The 25,746-nt window shown below is 37.2% G+C and overlaps 1 protein-coding gene across 2 annotated transcripts in view; it reads left to right on the top strand.

Annotated features, from left to right (window-relative positions):
- Nucleotides 1-25,746, top strand: part of UBR5 (ubiquitin protein ligase E3 component n-recognin 5) — a 70,465-nt gene that overhangs the window by 16,849 nt on the left and 27,870 nt on the right. For both annotated transcript variants that reach the window (XM_014965362.1, XM_014965361.1), the window contains exons 9-25: nt 3,767-3,883; nt 3,965-4,075; nt 5,591-5,745; nt 7,669-7,786; nt 8,410-8,594; nt 9,388-9,497; nt 11,025-11,137; nt 15,807-15,950; nt 16,046-16,157; nt 16,361-16,515; nt 17,429-17,626; nt 18,759-18,969; nt 19,596-19,640; nt 22,604-22,730; nt 24,206-24,357; nt 24,755-24,850; nt 25,291-25,414. In XM_014965362.1, the coding sequence (XP_014820848.1) occupies nt 3,767-3,883; nt 3,965-4,075; nt 5,591-5,745; nt 7,669-7,786; nt 8,410-8,594; nt 9,388-9,497; nt 11,025-11,137; nt 15,807-15,950; nt 16,046-16,157; nt 16,361-16,515; nt 17,429-17,626; nt 18,759-18,969; nt 19,596-19,640; nt 22,604-22,730; nt 24,206-24,357; nt 24,755-24,850; nt 25,291-25,414 (2,273 nt within the window). The remainder of the gene's footprint in view (nt 1-3,766; nt 3,884-3,964; nt 4,076-5,590; nt 5,746-7,668; nt 7,787-8,409; nt 8,595-9,387; nt 9,498-11,024; nt 11,138-15,806; nt 15,951-16,045; nt 16,158-16,360; nt 16,516-17,428; nt 17,627-18,758; nt 18,970-19,595; nt 19,641-22,603; nt 22,731-24,205; nt 24,358-24,754; nt 24,851-25,290; nt 25,415-25,746) is intronic.

Genomic DNA, 25,746 nt, shown 5'->3' with positions numbered 1-25,746 from the left:
TCCCAGAGATACAATCTGTTTGAGTGGATTGGACTTTCAAGCAAGAACAGTGAAAGTTGGTATTTATTTGCAGTTGTGTTTTGAATTGACCAATAACTTCAGTGAGTATTGGTTGCTCCTTCAGAATCGCTTTGGCTCAGCATAGCTGCTTTTCTCTGTAACCCTAATTCCATTTTCAAGGCAAGAAGTAATTCCCAATGAGACATAAGAATAATAGGAACACCAGCTCTCTGTTGCTAGCTGGGTATATGTAGTCCTTTTCTTTATGAATTACCTAGATGCTTGGGGAAATCACTTTAAAAAAACAAACCAAACCCAACCCAAACAAACCAAAAAAACTTTCCAGGAATGGAAGAGTGATTGTCTGTTTGTTAGACCAAATTTTATGGACTTCGGCTGTCTTTCTAATACTCAGTTTTCTGTCTGTCTGCAGTATCTGTGAGGTTGATGTTTTGATATGTCACGCTTTCATTTTCTGTGTGTCTGTTTTTTCCTTTCAGGATAAATATAGGTAGAGAGTTTGAAGAGGGAGGTGAATTTAGAGGCTTATTTCTGCTTACAGTAGCTGACCTTTGGCTGCTCTCATCTTCATTTGGGCATTCAAACTGAGAAATGAAGATACCTAAAAAGAATGTTTGTCTTAATAGTTGCTTACCCAACCAGACATTTTATGTCTAAAGTGTGATTCTGGTTTTTTGTTTTTGTTTTTTTTTTTTTTTTTAGCCAGTAACATTGAAATTGTGTGTCAGTGAAAATTGGCAGCTTTTGTCCCCCTTGCTTTGCCATACTGGTAGAATGAGAGAGTCCTCTAGCTTGGGTAGAGAGAGATTTCAGAGGTCTTCGTGTCAGAGAATGAATGTAGTTTAGATTTGGAATACTAACACCTCTTTTTTTCTTTCCACTGCTATGTTTTGGTAACATTATTATGGCTGTTATTACTGTTGTGTTTTTTGTTTTGTTTTGACTTTTTACTACTTCAGGATTGTTTTTCCTCTTAACCCCATTCTTCTCCCAGGCCCTCCAACTTAGTTACTAAATTAGGAGTTGTGTTTTTTTTCCTGGATGAGGTTTTTTGTTATTTACAAACTCAGCAGATCCTGCCCTAGGACAATTATTGCAGTCTTTATTGAGCATCTTATATGGAATTAACTTGTTCTGTTATCTAATTCCATACTTTATGCCATTAGTATTTTGAATGGCCTCATGGAGGTGTGTGTAGCATTGTCTTAATTTTTAGATCACTATTTTGATGGAAGGGATAGAGAAATTTTGAATGGCAATTCCCTTTAGTGTTGAGCCTGTGGTATAAAACTGTTTATGGGAAGTTGTAAAACATATTAGCAGGATTAAAGGTCATAATGATACTGTCTTGGATCAAAAATTAATTGCTTTCCATACTTAACTTCGAGGCATTAGGCCAAATAACTTCTGAAGATTCATTTATGCTGATGAAGTAAAGAGGCATCTCATTAGACTACAGTTGCTTCTGATGATGGTTCTTTCTCAGAATATGCAGTATTTATACAATGGCAAGTATTAATCATGACAGAGATTAGCATTCATGCTACTTCTGTGCTGTGTTGGTAAATGCCCTCCAGAGCAAAATATTCATAATCATAGAATGGTTTAGGTTGGAAGGGACCTTAAGGATCATCTAGTTCCAACCCCTCTGTTGATTTAACTAATTTAACTATATCTTCCTATCAGGGTATAAAAGAGAATTGGTTGTGTTTGCTTCTGCTCTCCCTCCCTTCTCCCTCCCTTCTCCCTCCCTTCTCCCTCCCTTCTCCCTCCCTTCTCCCTCCCTTCTCCCTCCCTTCTCCCTCCCTTCTCCCTCCCTTCTCCCTCCCTTCTCCCTCCCTTCTCCCTCCCTTCTCCCTCCCTTCTCCCTCCCTTCTCCCTCCCTTCTCCCTCCCTTCTCCCTCCCTTCTCCCTCCCTTCTCCCTCCCTTCTCCCTCCCTTCTCCCTCCCTTCTCCCTCCCTTCTCCCTCCCTTCTCCCTCCCTTCTCCCTCCCTTCTCCCTCCCTTCTCCCTCCCTTCTCCCTCCCTTCTCCCTCCCTTCTCCCTCCCTTCTCCCTCCCTTCTCCCTCCCTTCTCCCTCCCTTCTCCCTCCCTTCTCCCTCCCTTCTCCCTCCCTTCTCCCTCCCTTCTCCCTCCCTTCTCCCTCCCTTCTCCCTCCCTTCTCCCTCCCTTCTCCCTCCCTTCTCCCTCCCTTCTCCCTCCCTTCTCCCTCCCTTCTCCCTCCCTTCTCCCTCCCTTTCCAAAATACTGGTAAACATCTAGAGCTATTGGTAAGAGATCTGCTAAATCCTGTGTTATTCAAGGACACACTCACACTTCTTGAAATGTGCACTTCTGGGCATGAAAATAGTAAAAAAAAAAAAAGGTGTGAATCCAATTTATGAAACTAAAAATGTTTCCACTTTTAAACTTCTGTAGCTGAAAAAAACCTCTCAATTTGGGATTCAGATAAATGTATGGGATGGTGGGCTTTTTTCTTCATGATCTGACAAGAGTTCTGTTTCCCACCAGGTGGCTGAAACACTTAAATGTGGTATATCGTAATCTAAACGAGGCAGCTAAAGATGCTGATCTGGGACATAACTGCTACAGAGATGGCTAGTTATCATGCACCTGTCTTTCAGATTTGTAGCCATAGAATACATCATTTGATTTTATACCAGTTTGTGTTGTTTTTTTCATTCTTTAAAAGCTGTATTCTCCCTTAAGTGGAAGGCAATTTTTAGTTGTTACCAGTAAAGAAGTTTAGAAAGATGATGTCTGTCCTATAGCTGCACTTGCTGAGAAGCAGGGAATGGACTGTCTCAGTAAACAGAAGTAACTGTTTTGTGGAATCACTCAAAGTCACAAGTCTGTAGTTTGATACTTGTTTCAATGCAAGAGGGGAACTGGAACTTTGAAAAAGGGAGATTGTAACTGCTGCGTAGCTGCTACGACATTGACATACAGCCAAATCTAAGAGGGGGGGAAAACAGGCCCCTGAGATCTGGGCAAGGTACAGGATGAAGCAGTTGAGCAAAGTGGTACTATCTTGGTAGTAGAAAGATGCCATATTAGTTTTGGGAAAACATTAAAAAGGAGAAAAGCTGGGGGGGTTGGGAGGGTGGAGGAGGAAGAATAACCCATAATTAGAAGCTTTTCCAGTATATCAGATAATAATGATGCATTAATATGACATGTAGCATGCTGATTTTTATTTTCTTTTTATAAACTTGATCGTGTTTGCAGTTATTTACCTTCAGAAGTGAACAATAAGAATTGTTTAATTGATAGTGAATTTGATAATTGATTTCTCAGGTAGTTGGAAGATTATTCCATTCCTAATTATTCTCATGAAGTTATGTTGCTCTTTTATTCATTTCAAAAAGCCAGAATTTTAGGGGGAAACTTTTTTTTAAATGCCAGAAGTCAAGAGATCATCTCATCTTTAATTCTGTGAGCAGTGTTGTGTTGTTCTTAAAATATTGTGGAAGCTCTTAATAAACTGTCTGTGTTACTTGCCGTGATATTGCTAAATTTCAGGAAAACAATTTCTATTTCTCTCTTCCCTCACTCTGTCAGAAGCAATAATGCTTCTTGTGTGTGTTTGAGGGCATGCTGAGCTTGAGACAAACTGGATGTATCTTTATTTTTAAGTTCAACTTTCATGGGAACTCTGAAAAAAACAGTTACAGGTTCATTTTTTTGCATTTATATATACAATTGTAACATTGCTCTCTTAGACTTCATATTTCTGTATTTGTAGGATGGAACAAAGTTTATTTCTATTGGAGCTCTGTATTCTGAGCTCGTGGCTGTTAGCAGTAAAGGAGAACTCTATCAATGGAAGTGGAGTGAATCAGAGCCTTACAGAAATGCACAGGTACTGTACATCTCTAAATGCTTACCTTCAGAATGATTTATATGCTTTGAATATCTAAAATATTTTTTTTTGTTTCCAAAGAATCCTTCGCTACATCATCCACGAGCCATGTTCTTGGGATTAACCAATGAAAAGATTGTGCTCCTTTCTGCAAATAGTATTAGAGCAACTGTTGCCACTGAAAATAACAAGGTATGAGACCTGTGCTGCTTGCTGAATTAGACAAAGCTTTTTTTTTTTTTCAGTTACTCGTAGTGTAATACAGAGAAGTTGATTCTTCTGCTTCATTGGTAGTAGAAAGTACTTAATTTGTTTATTCATTCCACTCCTTTTCCTCTATACAGATGTAAAAACAAAACGGAAACCCAGTGGTGTTTTGTGAAAATGCAAAAAGGTTAAAAAAAAATCTGGTAGATTTACAGCTTCAAACAGTTAAATGATACTGGTTTTACCTGATTAGCTGAAATACTTGACTTTTTGCTGTTACAGTAGAAACTGACACTAGTTTAGGAAAGTTTGTTTATGTTCTGTATAGATTTACTAGAAAAACCAAGGCCATTGTTGTGGTTTTGACCAAATTGACCAATCATAAGGACAGATGGCCCCTTCCTCCCCCCTCTAAGGAAAAGGGAGGAGAAGAAGAGATGAAGAAAAGAGATTTATGAGTTTAGAAAAAACTAAACTACTTTAATGAAAATATAGATAAATAATGAAGTAATAAATAATAAGAAGAAAAGGAAAAAAAAAGTACAGTATATACAAAACCATATCAAGGTCCCAGGATGATGATCACATCACCAGCAGGCACAGGGGAAAGTCCCAGGCTGGACTCGGTGATGGACGGGAGCCGGATTCTGGATCTGGAGTCAGGAATGCTTGGATCAGGATCAAAGGCAGGCGAACAGACAGGGTCCTCCTTGGAGGTCGGCCATTGAAGGAAGAGAGTTGACCCTTTGATCCCTCAGCTTTTATACTGAGCATGATGTGGATGGGATGGAATACCCTGTTGGTCAGGTTTGGGTCACCTGTCCTGTCCACTCCTTCCCCACAGGTGTGACCCCTCTACGCTTTTCCGCTTCCAACCCTCCAATGGGGCAAAGAACAAATTTGCCTGACCTTGGTTGTTCTAGCAATAAGTATAAGCAGGGGCCTCTCTGCATACCATTCCTTGGTATAATCAGGTCTTATCACTGTGAGAGTGAACAGTTTCTGAACAATATGCTGTTAATTTCAGAGCTTAGTTAGTTACAAGAGTCCCAGCTGGAAAAGTAAAATTACTGAACAGAAAATTAGTTCTGTTTTACCTCAAACCAGGACAGCCATAGAAGCTTTCAATGCTGTAAAGTAAGTTATCTGGATATGCTTTTCTGCCCAGTTAAGAGTGAACTTGAAACTGATTTGGTAAAATACATACACATGTTGAAGTATTCTTATGAGACCTCTCTGTACTTTTTTTACCTTTTTTGGTTTTGATGGGGGCTGGAAATAGAGGGGGAAAACAATAACCTGAAAAGGTCTTTTCTGGGAAAAGAAAATGTAAGGGATAAAATCCCAAAGGGAGTCATTGGTGTTTGGTTGCTTTTTTTTGGATGCTTTTTTTTTTTTTTTTTTTTAAATTCTCTTTTGAAACCAGTAAAAATTGCATTAAAGGTTCAACTTTTCTTTTTATCCCCTACCTCCTTCATTTCTTTTTCCCTTCTCCCTTAGGTTGCTACGTGGGTAGATGAAACTTTAAGCTCCGTAGCTTCTAAATTAGAACACACTGCACAGACCTACTCAGAGCTTCAGGGAGAAAGAATTGTTTCTTTACATTGTTGTGCTCTTTATACATGTGCTCAGCTAGAGAACAACTTGTATTGGTGGTAAGTAACTACTGTGTTTATGTAGAACAGTGTAGATCCACTGGATGTCTTCACGTCCTTGGCTCTGAGCATTGCAAAACTACTGAACTACAGTTGTGCTGAGTTCTGAAACTCTGCACTTTGAACTTAGGTTCCCTTTTTAAAGTGTATTTATTCTCTTTAATGCTTAAAGCTTTTGTATCCAAATATAACATCTTTAAGAGAATAAGGTTATTCTTTTAGAAGATGCGCATAAATGCTTCAGCACTCAAATGTATCAGTATTACACAATATCAGAAAATAACATTCTTTATGCCTTTCAGGCCTTTTTTAGATTATAAATATGGAACAAACTTACCCATGTATGAGGTCCACGTTCTTCTGTCAGGCTCTGTTAGGAAGATTTGGTCTGTTGCTTTGTGATCCAAATCTTAAAGAAGGGCAAAATAACATCAGATGCTCCCTCTGGAGCTTGTTAAAATATAATGCTTTTAAACATTGTAAAATATGAAATGTGACTTAAAATATTTTAACTAACAATTTGATAATTAAGAAGTCTATTTTAAAATAAAAATCCTCCAAACCTCAAAATAACGCTCCCCAAGAAGCTCTGAAATTAATTTCTAATTTGAGTGAATTCATTGAATATTACTGATGCATTGTCAGGATGCATTATTTTTGTCCGTGTGTCAGGAGTTGTTGCATTACATATCATGCCCAAAGCTCAAGTAGCTTTTAGGCATGGATGAGTTAAATACTTGATGATAAGTTGGAAATCAGAGCACTGAAAATTGATTCTATGAAACAGCTTTCTCATTACTTAAATATTTTCCATAGAGTTATTAGAATTTAGAATTGTAGCTAGGCTTGTAAACTTAAACACAGCCGTATTTTATTCTGACTTCTAGTCCCCAGTCTCAAAATTACAGCTCTCTGGTTCTTGACCCTTATATTATGTCATGGCTGACATACCTCAGAGTAATTACTCTTAGTATAGAAACTAATAAGCCATAACATTGGAGATTGGCTATTAAAACCTGCCTTTTTTGCTGCTTTTAGAATAATCATTGCAATATATAAAAAGACATATTAGCATTTATATGTAATTTTTGAAAGCAATTTATTTATTAACCAGCCTCACCTTTCTGGAAAGGGTTAAATGTCAGCAGTGGGTGATTTTTATGTTAATCAGATTGATGTAGACAGAAGCTTCTGTTACTATTGATAACATTAGTTACAATGGTCTATAGCACACTGCACAGGATTTCCATTTCCAGCGTTGCACAGGACTGATGCTTTTCATGTTTTACTTAACATGAAGGCAGTTTTCAAGTAAAAGCATCTAACTCTATAACCCACTGGCTAAAACATGAAGTATCAAAATAATAAACATGCTTAACTGTGTACGTAGGCATTATTTTCAGCTAAACTGAGTGGATCCAATTGCAAAAGAAGTGTCCTTTTTTCCCCTCTTGCAGCTTAAGCCTGTCATAAGTCCTAGACTCCTTCAGCTATGTCCCCAGAGACAAAGTGAGGCTTTTAGAATTTAAAAACAAAAAAGCTTATCCTGTTTCCCCAATGACTGCAAATTACGGAAATTATCACTAGTCATGGGAAAAATATCTTCAAGTACAGAGGGGACAAGCCACAGCTTGAAAAGCTGTGACTGGAGTGTACTGGCTGCAACAGGGGTCTTGAAGCATTTTAGACTAAAGGAAAGCCATTTGGGAGTGACATCTTACATGCTCTCCCTCTTCCTCCTTCCAGCCCCATGGTTTGGAAAGTAGGGTTGAGTATAGAAAAAGATGTGATTTTGGAAACCGTGGCCCAGAGACCTATATATTTGATCATGACTACATCAAACAGAAGGAATAGAATGTTTAAAGTTATAAACAAAGCCTTTTTTTCATAGCCTTTTAAAAAATGTTATGTTTTTTTCCACAGGGGCGTAGTTCCTTTCAGCCAAAGGAAGAAAATGCTAGAAAAGGCCAGAGCAAAAAATAAAAAGCCGAAGTCTAGTGCTGGTATCTCCTCTATGCCAAACATAACCGTTGGAACCCAGGCAAGTGCAACTGTCACAAGTGGCATTTCTGCAGTGCTATATGATGAGCTTACATCCTGTTCTAAAAAAAAAAAAAACCCAAAACAACAAACCAACAAAACAAAACTCATAGGATTCTATTCTTGTTATGCAGAAAAGTTGTATCAAAAATTTGGTATTAACATCGTATCTTTTAATTATATGACTGTAAATTGATGTGTCCTGTTAGGGTTGTTATTGTTTTACAAGTGTGATTATTGCTGCAAACATGGAGGGTCAAGCTGTACTCATACAAAGTACTTCTGTTTTAACTTACCTACTGATTCTGTATTTTGAAAGTAAAGATAGAAATATGATTCTCAGTAGAACGCATACCTTTGTAAATGATTTGGCATTTAAGTGCCTACAATATTAGGGTCTAGGTTTGATTGCATTGCTAAAGGTGTTGCTTTCATCTGTGAATTGCACAACAGCCTCTCTTTTCCTAGCAAAGTGCAGAGTGCATCATGCTGACTTTCTTCATCGGGTTCCATAAGTTTTCTTATTTTTTGACTACTGCATATGTCACCAAGAAAATGCATGCAATATATGATGTCCCTCAGCATAATCTGTTGTTCTCATAGAAATAAAATTTCTCTCTGTAGGTGTGTTTAAGAAATAACCCCCTCTATCATGCTGGAGCAGTTGCTTTTTCAATCAGTGCTGGAATTCCTAAAGTGGGTGTCTTAATGGAATCTGTTTGGAACATGAACGACAGCTGTCGATTTCAGCTTCGGTCACCTGAGAGCTTGAAAAGCATGGAGAAAGCTAGCAAAACTACTGAGGCAAAGTAAGTGTTGAGAACACATACACTCAGAACACTTATTTGATATACTCTTGACTTAGCAATCGATTAAAAACTGAGAAGACAACAGGTCAGGTTTTTATCAGATGGAACTTTTTGCCTTCCTTGCAAGATTCTAGCTTTCTTGCAAACTCTGTTAAATGTGCATAAATGTTCACTGCAGGAAAGGCATCTCAGTTGTGTGAAACCACAATGGAAATGTGAAATACAGAAGGAATATTAAATGAAGACTTTCCTTCAGTGATTCATAAAGTTTCCAAGATTTTTATATTTGGGTGACTGAAGTGGTTTTGTTACAGAATGTAACTGTTTTCTGGCCATTCTTCATGGCATTGAGAGACCTGCGTCAGCCCTGTCATACTTTGAAAAAAATGATTGGGTTGACAACTGCCAATTAAATGTTTCTTAAAACAGATTAAAAACATTTCAAGAAAAGCTTGAAAAAGTTTAGCAGTTCTAGAGTTTCAGGTTACTGTATGAAGCTAATAGTTCTTCGTGTCTTCAGATCCCTGATTAAGAAGCACGGCACCATTCCTGACATTGGATGCGTAGCCTTGTCAATTAGGATAGCTATTCCCAAGTAAGGGGTTATTTCTTTAAAGTATTGGTTTTGGTTTTAGTTTTTTTAAAAAAACACAACAACAAACCAATAAAAAACCACAAAAAACCCCAAACCAAGCGAAAAAAAGTGGCTGGGGCACACTAACACTTTGTCCATTATCACAGAAAAGATTTCACGTTTTTCGTTCTTCGTTCTAAGTAATGCTTTTTGTTCTAGACCTGAAAGCAAACAGGAACCAGTGAAAACTGAGATGGGTCCTCCGCCATCCCCAGCTTCCACTTGTAGTGATGCGTCTTCAATAGCGAGCAGTGCATCAATGCCATATAGTAAGTAACATGTAGCTCGTAGTAACATAAAATATTTGTGAAGATAAGAAGTTTTCATAGAAGGCAGTTCTATGAAGATTCTGTACTAATTTCAGAATCTGATTAAAAATCCTTTTTGGTCTTTCAGCCTGAACCACAATATAGGTAAAGGCTTTTGTAGTAGACTTTAGATGTCAGTGTTAAGTTTAAACTTATTAGTGTAAGCGGTGACTACTTTGATATAAGGTGTATCTAAGCAAGCATAACATAACAAGCATTCTTAGTTCTTAGAATCAAAAGTATTTTTCAGGAGGTGATTGAGTCTCAAGATAAAGTTGTTTATGTTTAATTGCAATGTGATAGTGATTTTCTTTGCAGCCCAGAAGTTGAACTTGCTTTGGAAAATTCCTTTTAAGTTTAAGCTGTTCTTGCACAGCTTGCTGTGCCAGTGCATAAAGCAGTAGTTGGTCATCTATTACATAAAATGTCTAAACCTAGGCGTTCTTTACTAACATACAAAAGCAGTGAGAGAAGTTTTATAGTACAAGTTGTACTTAAAATCTAAATGTAGACTTTATTAGAATTCACGTAACTGACCCCTTAAGCTTTTGTCTCTGTTTAAACCCATACATTTATAAAGGGTTAATTACAATCTTCTCTGTGCTCCTGTTTCTTCTAATTGTCCATGTACTGAAGTTTTAAGAAGTGTTTGCCTAGGGAGTGAAATGATCTCATTAAGTGACTGAGAGTCTCATATGGTCAGATCTGCAGTACTAATTAATTGTACTAGTAGAGTCTTCTCTGCTGCTTCTTTGCAGTTCTTTCAACTGTAATTTTTCACTGACTGTAGTTTTGCTTGGGATTTTGAACTAGTCTTTGAAGTTAACTTCACAGTTAGAAGTTCTCTTCTTCTTACTTTAAATATGTTGGTAATATTAATTACAGTACAGAAACTCAACTCAGGTGATAAAGTTAATTTAGCCACGTTACTTATTTAAATTTGATCTTGAGTGTACCACAGTTACTGTTCAGATAATGTCTTTGCAGCAAATCTAACTGTATTGCAATTGCTGTTAGCCCAAATAGCCATTTTCTGCCTCATTTGCTGCTCTGTAGCTGCTTACCAAAGCCCGTATGTAGCGAACAAGCCGAGGTTTTGCAAGGGTGATACAAAGCACTGCAGCCAGGCTGAATGAAGGGTCTCACAATGTCAGTTTTGTTACTTAGAGCATGAATATCTGAGCCCTGCCAAAACCATTTCTTGTATTCAATTTATTTTGCTTAAATGTCCTTAAAAATAGCTTTGTTTATCTGATAGGCTTTATTAGTTCTAGTCTAATTGAAAAACATTGAAGTGGCATGTTATACTGGTAGGTAACTGACTTCAGGTGGTTTTAAAGTCATATTCTTGTTAACCTCTTGTTAATTTCTGGGTTTCAACATTGATACTCTTTTGGGAGGAGGGTTTGGTGTTTACTGAACATTGTGTTTCGATACTTTCATTAAATATTTCAAGTGTTTTCTTTGGTAATTACTTTTTTGTCTTAGAGCGACGACGATCTACTCCTGCCCCAAAAGAGGAGGAGAAAGTGAATGAAGAGCAGTGGTCTCTGAGGGAAGTTGTGTTTGTGGAAGACGTTAAGAATGTTCCTGTTGGCAAGGTTTGTCTAAAATACTGTGTCCTGCCATCTTTGGGGAGGGAGAAAAAAAAAAACAGTTTTACCATTTAGATAAGCTAATTGTTAAAAGAATCATAGTTTTGGGGATTGTTGAGAATGTTTCTGACTACTGTGACTTTTGTTGCATTTTCATTTGTCCATAACACAATGACAGTAATAGACTAAGTGTGTTGTGAATAAAGCGTTCTGAATCTTAAAAAATAACATTCTGGCACTTTAAGTTTTGAACCACAATATTAAGAAAAGCAGATGTGGTTTTACCCAAAAGATTATTTTTGGCGACTGGAGCAATAGCTCCCACCCTTGTCCAGTGAGATTGTGGAGAGTTACACGTGTTGTGACTGACTTCCACACACACATCAGCTGAGCGTTTATGTTCATGTTCTGGCAACCAAAGAATGGAAATGTTTTGATTAGAAATGACATACTTCGTTAACATGACTATAAAGTTATTTCATTTATGACTCCAGAAAATCTGTTTGGTCCATATAATTTTTTCATTTTCTTTCTAGTAGACCTTTGCTTTATAGAGGAAAATACTGTGTTTCTCCTTCAGCATTGTTGTGCGACATTAGGAGAGATTAGGTCGTTTAGACAGTTCTCTGCTGTGCTTTTCAAAAATAGGAGCAACAGGAACACCAGTAATGGTTTTCCTCAAAATGAGAAAGTTGGATTGCTTTCTACTTGATTCCTAGAAGATCCAAATTACAAAAAAAAAAAAAAAGAGAGAGTAACCAGAAGAGGCAATAATTGTCCGAAAGAAGGCAGTTGGATTTAGTCAAGGTTATTTCACCTGCATCCTTTATGGGTTTACTTGTGCAGGAGTGGAAGATTTGTCTTGAGCAGTAACTTTGAAAGGAAGAGGACTACAATGAATTATCACTATCAAGTTTAGGTTGCTTCTGCGAAAAGGAGTATGGAGCAACTTAATTCATCTAAACACTTCAGTTTCTGTAAACGGGGTTTGAGATCTAGTTGAAAGCACTGCAACTATTGCTCGCCTCTTATACCAGCTTTGGGAAAGCCCCTGTTGTGCTTATCTGTTCTTCTTGTTTTAGACTGGTAGATTTTGAGGACAGAGACTATTTCTATATATGGTTATAAAGGTGTCTGTGTGCTGCATCAAGAATAACTACTGTAATAAATATAGAAGAGCTTGAATTTTTATATGTTGATATTTTTACTGAGGTGCTAAAACCAGTAAGTGGGCTGTCTTCTGAATAGAGTTATTGCTGCTGAGTCTTTTTTTCTTCATAAAACATGCTGTCCTTTTTCAGAGATGTATATGTATGTGGTTGTTCACTCTTTTCCTTTTACAGTTTTGTAACACATTAGCTTTAGAGTTTAGATAGACTCTAGCAGACAAAACTGAAAATCTTTTTTGCCTAGTGGTGTCCAGATTAAAGACAGAAATACAGTTTAGGCCCTGTTATATGTTCTGTTTGTGATTTGGATCACTTGTGTGATTGTATGAAAAAGACTGGAGGCATCCCAGTCTGCAGAAGGGATACTCTTTGCAGTGTTCTCCTACAGCCTCCAGAATAGGTCATATTGTTCACTGTGGAACTTTGGAAGGGCTCATTCTGCTTTAGAAGTAGAAACCTTTTCTGTGGTGTTAAAATTTCTTCCATTCCAAGGAGGAGATCAGATAAGAAATAAAAAATGTGTTTTCCCTGTTCTGCTGCTGCTGTGTCTTGAGAAGGGAACATGGTGATTCTGGATCCAGTTACCAAATTTGGATCCAAATAGGTTTGCTTCTGAAAGGCTCAAATGCTGGCGGACACCTTGGTTATTTTCAGAGGCTATTCAGCCTGTTGTTAATGTGGTTTTAAATGAACAATGGTAAGAGGGAACAGGAGAGGAGAAGCTGAGCTCAGGACCTGCCCCCACTTCCTTTTCAGGAAGGGAGTTTAGTTGAATCTTTTCTGCCTATCAGTGTGCTTTGGCATCATGATTTAAAGGAGTGTGGTGAAGGGTTGATAATAAGGTTAAAGAAGATAACAAGTATGTTCATCCTTCAGTTTATCAATTCTTTTTTTTTCTTCCATTAAAAAGAAAGATCAGATCTCGTTATCCCGTAGTTTAAAATGCTCTACAAAAGGTTTTTGCTTTTGAGAAAAAAATCTTTAAACTTTCATTTTGTTGCTTGCTTCATTCATTTGTTCTATTAATTTAGTCCTAGTAAAGCAAACGTTTGTATAAGTAGTTAAAATGTTTGTTTTTAATTGGTGCAACTTACATTAGCGATATGAACAATGTAAGTACATTAGTTCTGTAAGCTAAAGTGTCCAAATCCTTTAGATTTTTGCATTTTATTTTTGTTAATGCATTTCTAAAATTAATTCAGACATATAATTTTGATTAAAGATGAATGTTAATGTTGCTCATTTGTCTTGTTTAGTGTCAGCCCATTATACCACATCTCTGTTTTAGAGCTTTCTAAGCACAATTGCTATCAGGTGTTTCACTCGAGCTCCCAGATGCTTCCTACATCAACAGATAGTTTTATTTTCTTCCTGTGTTACAGCCAATAGCTATAGTAGTAACTATTTAACTAAATAACTGCATTTTAGTTGCCCTTTGAGGAGGTGAATTTGTTCTCAACCAAATAATAATAAATATATTTCCCAATTTGTAAAGATACATGATTTTTTTCTTGAACCAAAAAATGGGGAAGAAAAAAAAATTGGCATATGGACTCTGAAATAGTCACCATAGAGTTCCAGCATTTTAAAAACTGTCAGCATTTATTTGAACACATGAAAAGTGATGTAAGTGAAATGTGTTGTAGGTGATGACACTAAGAACAGCCAGAAGGCACATAGAAGAAATCTTTTAGTTGTGGAGATGTGATACTTTCAGTATTTGGGGACTGTGCCTTTTCTTAAGGTGTGTTTCTTTCCACCACCCCTGATTATAAATTTGAAACTTCATAAACAAGATTTCATATGCCCTTTTTGAAAAGCTTTTGTAGCAACATTTAGTAATTAAAAAAAATAAATAATAAAATTCTACATGTCAGACTAGAAGCCGTGATTGAACCAGTGGCGTGTGATTTCAGGCTTACACATTAGTCTGATTACCTTAAAAAATTAAAAATATCTTTATTATTTTCTTCTTAAATCATGTTTTTTGTTTAGAGTGGTGTCTTGCAAGTTTCAATAGAAATCTGAATAATCCAGAGTTAATGTTTATGAGTCTTTTGAGAAGGTCTGAATTTTGAAAACTTTGGGTGGCATTCTAACAGTCATTGGTGAACTAGGAGCTCTGCTACTAGAGTGGAGTTTCAGCATATGGGGAACAAGCGCTCTGACTGTCTACAGTAATCTTTGTTACAAGAATCTGCTAATACTTCTGTATTTGTCAATATATCCTTTTCCCTAGTGTGCTTGATAAGGCTGTACCTAGCTAGAGAAGTTGGGAGAAAACATGGAAATGCCTGGATTTTTATGACCTACAATTTATTGAAAATCTGAGAGGTGTTTTTTATTATCAGGGACTTCTTAGATTAAGTTGATTACATCTAGATCTTTAATATTGCATTGTAAGCAATTTCTTTGTAGAAACTAGTGAGAAATAAGGGAAAATCAAAATTGACTGTATCTAGTTTTGACAAAGACTGAGAGAATACTGAGATCTTATTTGTACTCGGAACTTTTTCTGTCCTTCCCCCTGGCCCCTTCCCTCAGCTTTGTTTTCCGTTCAAGAAAATTACGGTCTCAACTAGAAACTCAAAGGACCTTGCTTTTTGATGATAGCATAAGATGTTTCTGTATCAAGGAAACCTATTTTGACAGTTCTGTGTCAAAACACGCACGGCAGCAACTCTTCAGAGAGGCTTGCAGTCTCCGAAATGACTGTGTCAGAGTGGGCTTGAATAACTTCCATTTCTTTGGGGGACAGAGAAAGCCACAGATTAATGAAGTGTATCTGGATAGACTTGTCTGTATCCTTCGGTCCTGAGGGAGTGGAAAGCTTTATCATTCGGTGTAAGGAGCAGGTATTAGACCCATAAACCAACATTTCTTTTTTCTACTATACACAGTCATCTTGAGGAGTGAGCACTAGGACTCTGCAACAGCGAGGCTTTAAAAATTCTCAAATAGGGCAAAAAAAAAAGGCTATTTCCTGTTTTGTGTGGTACAAGATCTAGTGGGAACTTAAAGAAGTAAGAGACTCAGTGTAGATGTTTTTTGTTGAATTGTTAGCTAATATTTGGAACTCTTTGCCACAAGAAGAGTGTTTATTTCCAAAAGCAGTTGGACAAATTAGTAAGAGAAGGATCTATCCAGGCTATTAAACATGAAGTTGTCTAGCTGTTTCCAGTAGATGGGAGCTGGAAAGATACAAGGGAAGTATCAGCAGGAGCTTCTCTAGTCTGTTTGTATTGGTTTGTGTTGGACACAAGATGTTGAAATGGGAAGTCCTTTTGATCTGATTCAGGATGCCTATGAAGTCATTAAGAAATCCAAATTTTTAAGATTTTGGTAATTTTTGCAAAACAAGACTAATGACCAAGCATTGTAAAATTTTATAACTATTATAATTTTTTTTTTATTTTCCTGATAAAAGTCTGGTTTATTTTGAAGCAAATCAAGCTAAACAGTTTCTATTCAAAGCTTTTGGTAAAACTAATGTGTTCTGCTTGTAGGTGCTAAAAGTGGATGGTGCTTACGTTGCTGTGAAATTTCCAGGCACCTCCAGTAATGCAAACTGTCAGAGCAGTTCTAATTCAGATCCTGATCCTTCTTCTCTTCTCCAAGACTGTAGGCTGCTCAGAATAGATGAACTGCAGGTATGTCTTTGTGAAATATTGAGAAAACAATCGGTATTTTGAAACGTCAGCACTGTGTGCTTAATTACATCTTAAAATTTTACACATATTTTCAGGTTGTAAAAACTGGTGGAACTCCAAAAGTTCCTGACTGTTTCCAAAGGACACCTAAAAAGCTGTGTATTCCTGAAAAAACAGAGATCCTAGCAGTAAATGTAGATTCAAAAGGTAAGTAGGACTTACCCTGTAAGATACTCTGTTAGACCCTTTATTACCTGTCTCGCTTCCTAGTGGAAAACAACTGTCAAACTAACATAAACAGATATTTCCGTTGATACTTAGTAATTCCTTAAAAGTGCTTTAGTTAGGAGTTCTTTTACTGGATGCCATCAGTAAAAGGCATTAATTTTCTTCTTTGTGTGTCTCTGAAGGAGTGCACGCTGTCCTGAAGACGGGGAACTGGGTTCGATACTGTATATTTGACCTTGCCACAGGAAAGGCTGAACAGGAAAATAATTTCCCTACCAGCAGCATTGCATTCCTGGGTCAGAATGAGAGAAGTGTTGCTATATTTACAGCTGGACAGGTTTGTAGTTTTGTATCTTGATCATTTAACCTCAGTGCACATCACTTCTGTCATCTTTGAATGGGATGGTACAGCCTTTTGTAAGACTTTTCCGAAGACTTGCAAAGAAATAGTTCTTCAAAAGGGTTATGAAAGACTTGCAGCAACCATTAATATTTTGAAGACACAAGGGGAATAGCAATCTAACACATTTCTAATATTCTTACTCAAATTCTGCCTTGAACCAAAAGTAAAAAAGGGGGGAAAAACCTGACACAGTAGTTCCTGTGTTAGTGTAAACTTGTTCTCTAGCTGTATTTCAGAATTAGGTCAGATGAAAATCCACTCTTGACAATAAATTGAAATGTTAAAAAAACAATCTATATTTGATACTAAAAATGATATATCAAGGTTTTGTGCAACTCTTTCTACTATCCAATATTAAGTATCTTATTTTATCTGATTGATTACCCTGTGCAGGCATCTGTGAGGAGGGCTGAGAAGAAAATGCCAAAACCATTTTAGTAACTTCCACAAACATGATGTACTTTGCTTAGGATAGTTAAGGAAACATTTTTGGCAAAAGAACTGAATTTGAACGTTTCATTTTTGTATATTCAACTTTCTCTGGAACATTTAAGTAAGCTAAAAGTATAGGTATTATATGTTTCGTTGGTAATGTTGTGTGATGAATACGTCATAAAGAAGATCCTTCCCGTAGTATTTACTATGTTAAGCACGTATCAGGCATTTGAGAAAGGGAATCTGGTATCTTCTGCTGCGCCACGTGTAATGATAGGAGACAATGGCATAAATGAGAATTCTAAGTAAACTGTTCTCATTGTTGACAGTCAAGCAGAACTGGACCTTTTGGGAAGGATAATATTTATAAATCGTGGAGACTTATTGTTAAAACTTTTTTCCCCAAATGTAGGAATCTCCTATTATTCTTAGAGATGGAAATGGTACAATCTATCCAATGGCAAAAGATTGTATGGGTGGGATACGAGACCCTGACTGGCTTGATCTTCCACCTATTAGTAGTCTTGGAATGGGTGTTCATTCCTTAACAAATCTTCCTGCTAACTCGACCATCAAAAAGAAAGCTGCTATTATCATTATGGCTGTTGAGGTAAAATGTTTTCTTTACTACAGAATTACATGTGGGTTTTTTTTCTCTTGCTTTTAGAAAGTTATGCTTAAGGCAGCTTTGTGTTTAGATACTGATTTGTATTTTCACTTTTTCAAAGAAACTGATGTCAGCAGAAGGTTCTCTTAGAAACATGAAAGCTCAAACAAATTTACGTAGTGAAGTGAAAGGTCCATTTTGGGGGGTGCATGGCTTCTGTATCGTGCTTCTAACTAGTAATACTTTCTTGGGCATTACTTTAAAAACTGTTACCTTTTTATGTATACTGCCGCTATACAATTGTATTTGTTTTATGGGTGCACATTTTTTTGAGGGATCCAACAACTTGTTTTCTTGTGAATACAGTACTTTTTTTCTTTTCTTTTTTACTTTTTAACCTTGTATATGGACCATACATTAAGAAATTATGAGAGTCAAGTGAGGATTTTTTTAATTGAATTGCCTGTAGAATTCTGTACTCATCTGTGGTGCTGTACCAATAGCTCTACTGTGAATTTAAATATCATACTTGTATAAGCCTGTCAGTGATTTGGTGCAGTTCAGTGAGATCTGCTGTGTGCTGTGCTGCCACTGGGAGGTATTGTGTACCCATTAGACTGAGACTGATTTTTGAAGTGGAGTATTCCATCACTGTGGAAAAGCTTGTTACATGTGGGGTGAACTTCCCAGACCTCCAGTGGCTTCGTTCTTGTCTCAGTGTGTCTATCTCTTGATAAAACAAATACCTAAGAGAGAGTTAATGTAGACTCCTTAGTTTTTTTGGTTGTATCGCTTTTCCCATGTCACATGTAGCCATAAAATGGAAGTAATCTATCCTAAGAACTGAGCTGTGAAGCCAAAGGCATATTTTTGTGAGCCTGATAACTTCTGCTGCTTAAACCTCTCCTTTCCTTTTACTTGTCTGTGCCTCAATGCGCACTGGTTTCTGGTTTTAACAGTGCTATAATTGAGATGATATGTTTTCTCAACAGTTCCTGCTCTGACTTCAAGCCACTGTCCTAGATTTAGACCTTTCTATTAATTTAAAAAATGGAAAACTAGAAGTACTCGGGAAACTTATATGGCTGCCTTTTGTATTTTAAATTGTTAAAATATTTTATTCTTTTGAGTACAGAAGCAAACTTTAATGCAGCACATTCTCCGATGTGACTATGAGGCTTGCAGACAATACCTGATGAATCTTGAACAAGCAGTTGTCCTGGATCAGAATCCACAAGTGCTGCAGACATTCCTTGGCCACAGATGTGACGGAAACCGCAATATTCTGCATGCTTGTGTGTCTGTATGCTTTCCAACCAGCAACAAAGAAACAAAAGAGGAAGAGGGTGAGCTCAACAATATCATGAAAATACTTGGAAAATAAACTTTTTATGCATTTTCAAGAACATTTGAAATAAACACTGCATTCTTTCTATATGGGTATCTTAAAACGTAGCACCTAAGATGTGTCCTAGCCTTTTGAAGGTGCTGAGACAACATTTTTATTACTCTCATAAGGATTTATAAGAATTCTACAGTTAAGAATAATCAGCTGTTTTTATTGATTGTAAAAGACAAACTTTCTACATCCACTTGTTAGTTTTAAACAAAACCAAGTATTTTTCTACCTTTATGTCACTAGTATCCCCATTATATTGCTAGTAGGCTTTTAAGAGAAACGGTATTTAATATTTTTCAAGTGTTATAGTATATGTTAATGGCTCCAATAAGAAATGCTACTTGCAGTTGACACGTATTAAGAATTGCAAAAGAATGAGTTTCTGTTAGTGCCAGTTACTGACACCATTTGAAAATGTCTATTAAATACTATTATGTAAAAAATATAAATAAGGTTGCTAAGTCAAGCACTCAAAAATTAGGAAATGCCAGAATTTGGTTTACCCGTGTGCTATGCATGGGTATGCGTTGTGAAATGGTCTTTAATTACACCGTCATACTATTTTTTCCACAGGACTACCTCATTCAGTGCACAAGATGGACGGTGCTCACCGAATGGGTAGCTATTCAATATTTCTTTTTATCCTCATCATTCAGTGTGTGGCCCCATTCCTTACTTATTGCACACCATACAAACCCTGCACTGAATAATGAATGAACTTCCTTGTGGGATTTTTGTATGGTGCTGTCATTGAATTTTAGTCATTTATAGACCTTAATTGTTCCTCATATCCCTATTTCTAAAATGGGGGTAATGCTGCAGTTTTCTCATTTCTTGAAGGTTTTATAGCTTGAAGTTTTTCTGTATTCAAAGCTATTAACTAATTTTGAGGGTTCTGTTTGAGAAGTCTAAGGCCTGATCTCATTTTTTTGAGTAGATGTTATTTCAAAACACTTTATTCTAGAGCTGGATTAATAGTAGTTTTAGTTGTTCTGTGAATGTTAATTGCTGTGAGTCAGGCACCTTTTAGGTATCCAGAAATGAGTAAAATGTATCACGATCGTCTGTAAAAACTTGTTTCACAAAGTTCTGTGTGCTGTTAGATGTGGCAGAAATAGGTTCCAGTTCTCCAAAGTGATGTTCAGTGGCATTAAACACAAGACAGTGCTTCCCCCCTCTCCTTGCCAAGCTGTTGCTGCCTTACTGCGTGCCTGCCGAGCGCTGCAGCAAGCAGGGCATGAACAGCTTGCTCATTTGTACAACCCTTCATCTGTAGTGTGTCGTCCATCCTGTGCACTGATTGAGGCAGGGGTCTTGTTGTGGGGGCGGGTGGAGAGGGAACAAAAATAACACTAAAACAAACAAACAAAAAAATAACCCAAAACAACCAAAACCCAACTGTGTAACTGAAGATTGTTTTACTATAAGCACACAAGGAAGTTGAAATAAGGATGCATGGGCAACTTAATCTGACTTTTCTTAATTTGAGTGCTTGTCTTTGCAACCTTGACATTTTTTCAGTAACTTCATTTGGATGTAATTTAATTTTCTGAAAAATGAAAAACGTGAACCTGATAGACATTTAATACCCCTCTGCCTCTCTCTCTCTTTCCCCTCACAAAAATTGTTTTAAAAGATTCAAATCACATTCACCTTCCACTGTAACTGTTAATGATGGATATTAGGACAAGCTTATTTTCTGTGCATCATCTGGAGAGCGGTGGTGACTAATGTTACTGTCTGTAAGCTAAATGGCCATCTGTTAAACTGTAAAATAAGTTTGATTTAGGAGTAAAGGCTTCAGTTCCAGGCTCCAGATATGATGTTCTTCAACAATTACAGAACATACTGCCCCATCCCAGCTCGTACTTGCCCGGGGATCCTTTACTCTTCTTCATATATATTTCTCCTTAAGTGCCAGAAAGGGAATATTGAGGGCAGGGATTAGCTTTTTTTGTTCTCAGATCCTGTGCCTAGTTTCACCATAGCTCCTGCAGTGTTGGATAAACAAATTGCAGGAAAAGTGGCCCCAGACCTGCAAAGCTGGGGGAAGGCTCCTCTGTTTCTCAGTGATTTGATCTCTCCTCAGTCTCACCAATAGTAAAGGATCTTGGAAAAGGCAGGTCCAAAAGAAATGTCCAAAGCATGTATGATCATTAAAGAGTTAAGATAGTAAATTTCAGATAACTGTTTTTTCTAGAGAATTGGGACAGACTTCGGTAGGCAACAGAACAGCAGATTACACTTCAAGCAAGGCATTTAGAATTGATGGGTCTCCAAAAATGAATACTAACTTCATTAGTGGAACAGTGAAAATTCAGTTACAGTTTAGTGTGGGACCAAAGATAGGCGAACTCTCTCTGTTGCAGAGAACAGTTGTATTGTTCTGTATTCCTTGAGGGATCACTCTCAAGAGCTGTGACTGCCCGTGTGAGGTCTCCAGAAGTACTATGAGTTAACAGAACTAGTGGATCGTAGAAAGGAGTATGACACAAGTACAATGGCATTTGCAACTACAGGTCAACTAGTATAAAACTAGGGGCATAAGAGTAATACTCTACTAAGTGTTTGATAGTCATCTGCGATGGTAGTGGGTGATTTTGTCTAAGAAACCTGCACGTGTTTGAGAACAAGCAAAACCTAAGATCTTTGCTACTTCAGGTAGTGATGAGTAGAAGGATCTAAAGAATAAACCTACTGTAAAAGCTGATAAACACCATTGAATTAGCTTATTCTATGAACTCAAAGGTATTAATAGTGCATTCTTGTGGGTTTTGTTTGTTTGTTTTTAAAACATGAGGGGGTATTATCCAGATCTTAGTACTGTCAGTGGAGAAAATTTGCATGCGGAGGATGGCAACTGTCCGTTTGAAAAGCCTTTAAATGGAAAGTGAGCACTAGTCATAGCATTTCCTGGAAGAGTGATCAGTCGCTTTAAGGAACAACAACTAGGCAGCTTTTTATATTCTGTATAGCACTTGGCACAGTTCAGTCCTCATTGTGACTAGGACCATAGGTGTTACGGTGCTTAGGGTTTTAGATGTTAGAAGAACTGCTCGCTCTTTCTGATGTAAACTGATCGTGCTACCTTATTATAATCATAACTCAGTTCTCCTGAGCATGCTCAGAAGTAGACTGTGTATCTTACAAGCGCAGAACTTTGCATCATTGTTCATAGCTGCTCATTGTGAAGTGTGGGGTTTGTCTTTTTTTTTGTGGTAGTCTGGGTTTTTTTGGTTGTCCTTACTTCTGAAGCCTTGACTCAGCAAGTGTCTGGAATCAGCTGTGTGATAGGTCCTTGTCTCTTGATGATACTGAAAACTGAAAGCTTGTTCTGGAATTTGGATGGCTTGTATTTCCTTCCTTGATGGCCTTTTAGAAACCAAACCCACTCGGAATTATGGTTAAGCTTGTCAAAAATAAAAATTTCTACATGCATCTACTCTGTCCCTGTAAATCTTAAAAAAAAATTAAAATTGCAGAGAATGTTTTATGAGTAGTGACATTTCATACTTTATACTCCTTCCTTATAATTTTCCTAAGTGAAATTTTGGCACAAACACATTTTCTTAATTTTTCAGAAGCAGAGCGCTCTGAAAGGAATACATTTGCTGAAAGGCTCTCGGCTGTGGAAGCTATTGCAAATGCAATCTCCGTTGTGTCAAGTAATGGCCCAGGAAATCGGGCAGGATCATCAAGCAGCAGAAGGTAAACTGATTAACACTTCCTTCTTTGTATGCTAATTTCTGTATTAATTGCCAATCTCTTATTAATTCTTACTTTCTTATTAATTCTTACTTACTTTCAGTCTACTTCAGGAATGAGCTCTATTGCTAGCTTAAAGTCAGATTTCACTTCTTCAGATACCAAGTCAGAGCTCTAGTGGTTTTTTGGAAGCCTTTTCTAGTGTGAGAACTAATGGTGGGATATTTCTAAATTAACTGTTTTCTGGGATCGGGGCATTGTCTCCTCAGTTGTAAAGCCAAAGTGCTCCTCCTTGTGGGGAAATGGAATTTAAGGATAAGCTCTAGTGTTCATTACCAAGGAAGACTTAAGTATCGCAGAAGTACTGTAATAGCTCCCAGGCTTGTTCTTTTAAGGGAATTTCTGAGGGAGGTGGTCACTTATGCAGATAAATAATAATGAGATCAACACATGGGGAGTCCTTTGTATCGGGATGGCTCTAAGGGATAGGTTTCTGACCCTGAGAATCCTAGTTTCTGATGACATTTGTTCTTCCTCTTTCCATGATGGTGCTCATGTCATGGGAATTTGATGGTATTTGTACTGAGATCTACTCAGTTCAGAGCACTCTGGGTGAGGGCATAGTACAATCTTTTTACTTATCTCTGTAGTCAAAGCAATTGACATGAAATGATGTCTTCATCCTTTCCAAGCTACAGACCTCATCACCATGGTCTTTTTGATATGGGAGATAAGGGTTGAAGCTTCCCTCCCACATTCTGGAGGAGATTTTACTCTTAAGAAGTGCATTTAAAAAAAAAACAAACAAAAAAACCCAAAAAAACCCCAACCAAAACAACCAGCAAAAAACCCCCCAGAACTCCCCACCTTTGTTTGTACCTCATTGTATCACACTGCATTCTTTGACTTTTACCTTATTTCTACCACCTGCCCCTCTAGTAAGATGATACAGAATTTCTTGAAATTGTTTATTGATTGTCCCCAGTAAAGCAGTGCTTTCATGTTAAATAATGCAAAACAAATAACTCCTTTTAAAATTTTTTTTTCAAGCCCCATTTTTATTCTTTCATTAACCTCTCTTGCAGTTAAATTTTAAAAAATATCAGTAACAACAACAAATCCTTGCACAAGCTTAACACCCCTGGCAATGAGTTTGGGGTGAAAGGAATGTCAGTTAGTGGTAATAAAGCCCATCAGATGCTGCTTCCTGCAAGAGGCAGTGCTGTGGTGACTAGGATGCATTCTGATCTCAAATCTGTCTTGATATGTTGCTTGCTGACTCTTCGTCTAAGGCCATCATATTCTGTTGCAAGAAAATGGAATACAGGAATGAAAAATACCTTTTTGCTCGTTGTTTGTTATGCTGAAGAAAAAATGAAGATGAGTTTGATTTCCTTTTTCAGAGTGAAATTCTGCTTTAAAATGTTCTAATTATAAATGAAAATGACATAGTATTTTTACCTTGGTTTTGTATTCAGTTTGAGGTTAAGGGAAATGATGAGAAGATCCTTGAGAGCTGCTGGATTGGGCAGACACGAAGCTGGTGCTTCATCAAGTGATCACCAGGACCCAGTTTCTCCACCAATAGCTCCTCCCAGCTGGGTTCCAGATCCTCCTGCAATGGATCCAGGTAAGTCGGCTCATGTATCACATTAGACTATAGACAGAGAGATTTAATAAAGGAACCAATGGCTTTTAAGGTGAATCACTTAGATTTCAGCATGAGACTAGAATACCTAACGTCATTGAGGTAGCGAGAGGTCATGGAGGTAGCATTAAAAATTTACTAAAGACTTAACAGCTGTTTTTGAATCCAGTACGTGTCTTTCTAATGCTGGTGTCAAGCTTCTGTGAAGTGTCTTCTGTAATGTTGAGTTACGTTACTAGTCTAGGAATGTGGCCGTTTGTAGGAGAGCGAGCCAATTAGATACAGCAAAGCTGCAGCGTGTTAGACACTGCAGAAAGAGCATGTTGTTAGGGATGTTTTTATGTATTGATATACATCCTGCTGTTCTGTTTACTGAAAGATGGTGACATTGATTTTATCCTGGCCCCCGCTGTGGGATCTCTTACCACAGCAGCGACTGGCACCGGCCAAGGACCTAGCACCTCCACGATACCAGGTGAGGACATACCGCTTATCTCATTATGCTTTAGAAGGAAAATGATCTCAAAAGCTGTCTTTGCTTGCACAGACTTTCTGCATAGGAAAATGCCTCTTATCAGATGAAGATTGGATTGAAGGAGAATTTCACAAGTGTGCAGAAAGTAAATGAAGCACCATGCTGTGTTTTATGTAAAAAATTATTTTTACCTGGGGAATGAAAAATATGTAAAAATATGGTAATGAGGATGAAATTGGGATTACTGTCTGTATTTCGGAATGTTATTTGGAATTGAAATTTACAGTACTTCCCTAAAGTGTTGCTGAAACTGACAAACCACTGAATAGTCAAGCTACTGATTAATCGCCCCAGTGAAGCACTGAACTATTTGCTTTTAATAGGTAGTTGTTTTTTGAGGAAAAACTGTTTCTCTGCAATTTTTTTTTTTCTCATTACAGGTCCTTCTACTGAACCATCTGTAGTGGAATCAAAGGATCGGAAGGCAAATGCTCATTTCATACTGAAATTACTATGTGATAGTGTTGTTTTACAACCATATCTTCGAGAATTGCTGTCAGCCAAGTAAGGATTTTCGTATGAATTCTCACTATCCTTTGTAATATGTATCACCTGAAATTTAATACATAGAAGCCATTTTAAAAAGGTTATTTAAAAGCCCATTAGTTAACAGAGAATGTTAGAATATCAGCTTTGTGTCCTGCAATCCCTTTAAATTAGGTTTATTTCACAGAAGTAAAACAAATTGAAGAGTGCTTATTCACTTCATGGTTTTTCTGTTTGCACAAGATCAACAGTGGTTTTTCCTACATTTGTTTTCTAGCTCTCCTGTTATAACAAAAAAGATCAAAAATAAAAAATAAGTGTGTTTTAAATTTGTCTTTTTTTTGGGTTTT

This window comes from Calidris pugnax, unplaced genomic scaffold (assembly GCF_001431845.1).
Source record: "Calidris pugnax isolate Ruff unplaced genomic scaffold, ASM143184v1 scaffold41, whole genome shotgun sequence".
Taxonomy (NCBI): Eukaryota; Metazoa; Chordata; class Aves; order Charadriiformes; family Scolopacidae; genus Calidris; species Calidris pugnax.
The sequence above is the reverse complement of the archived record's forward strand: the minus strand, read 5'-3'. Positions and strand labels throughout refer to the sequence as shown.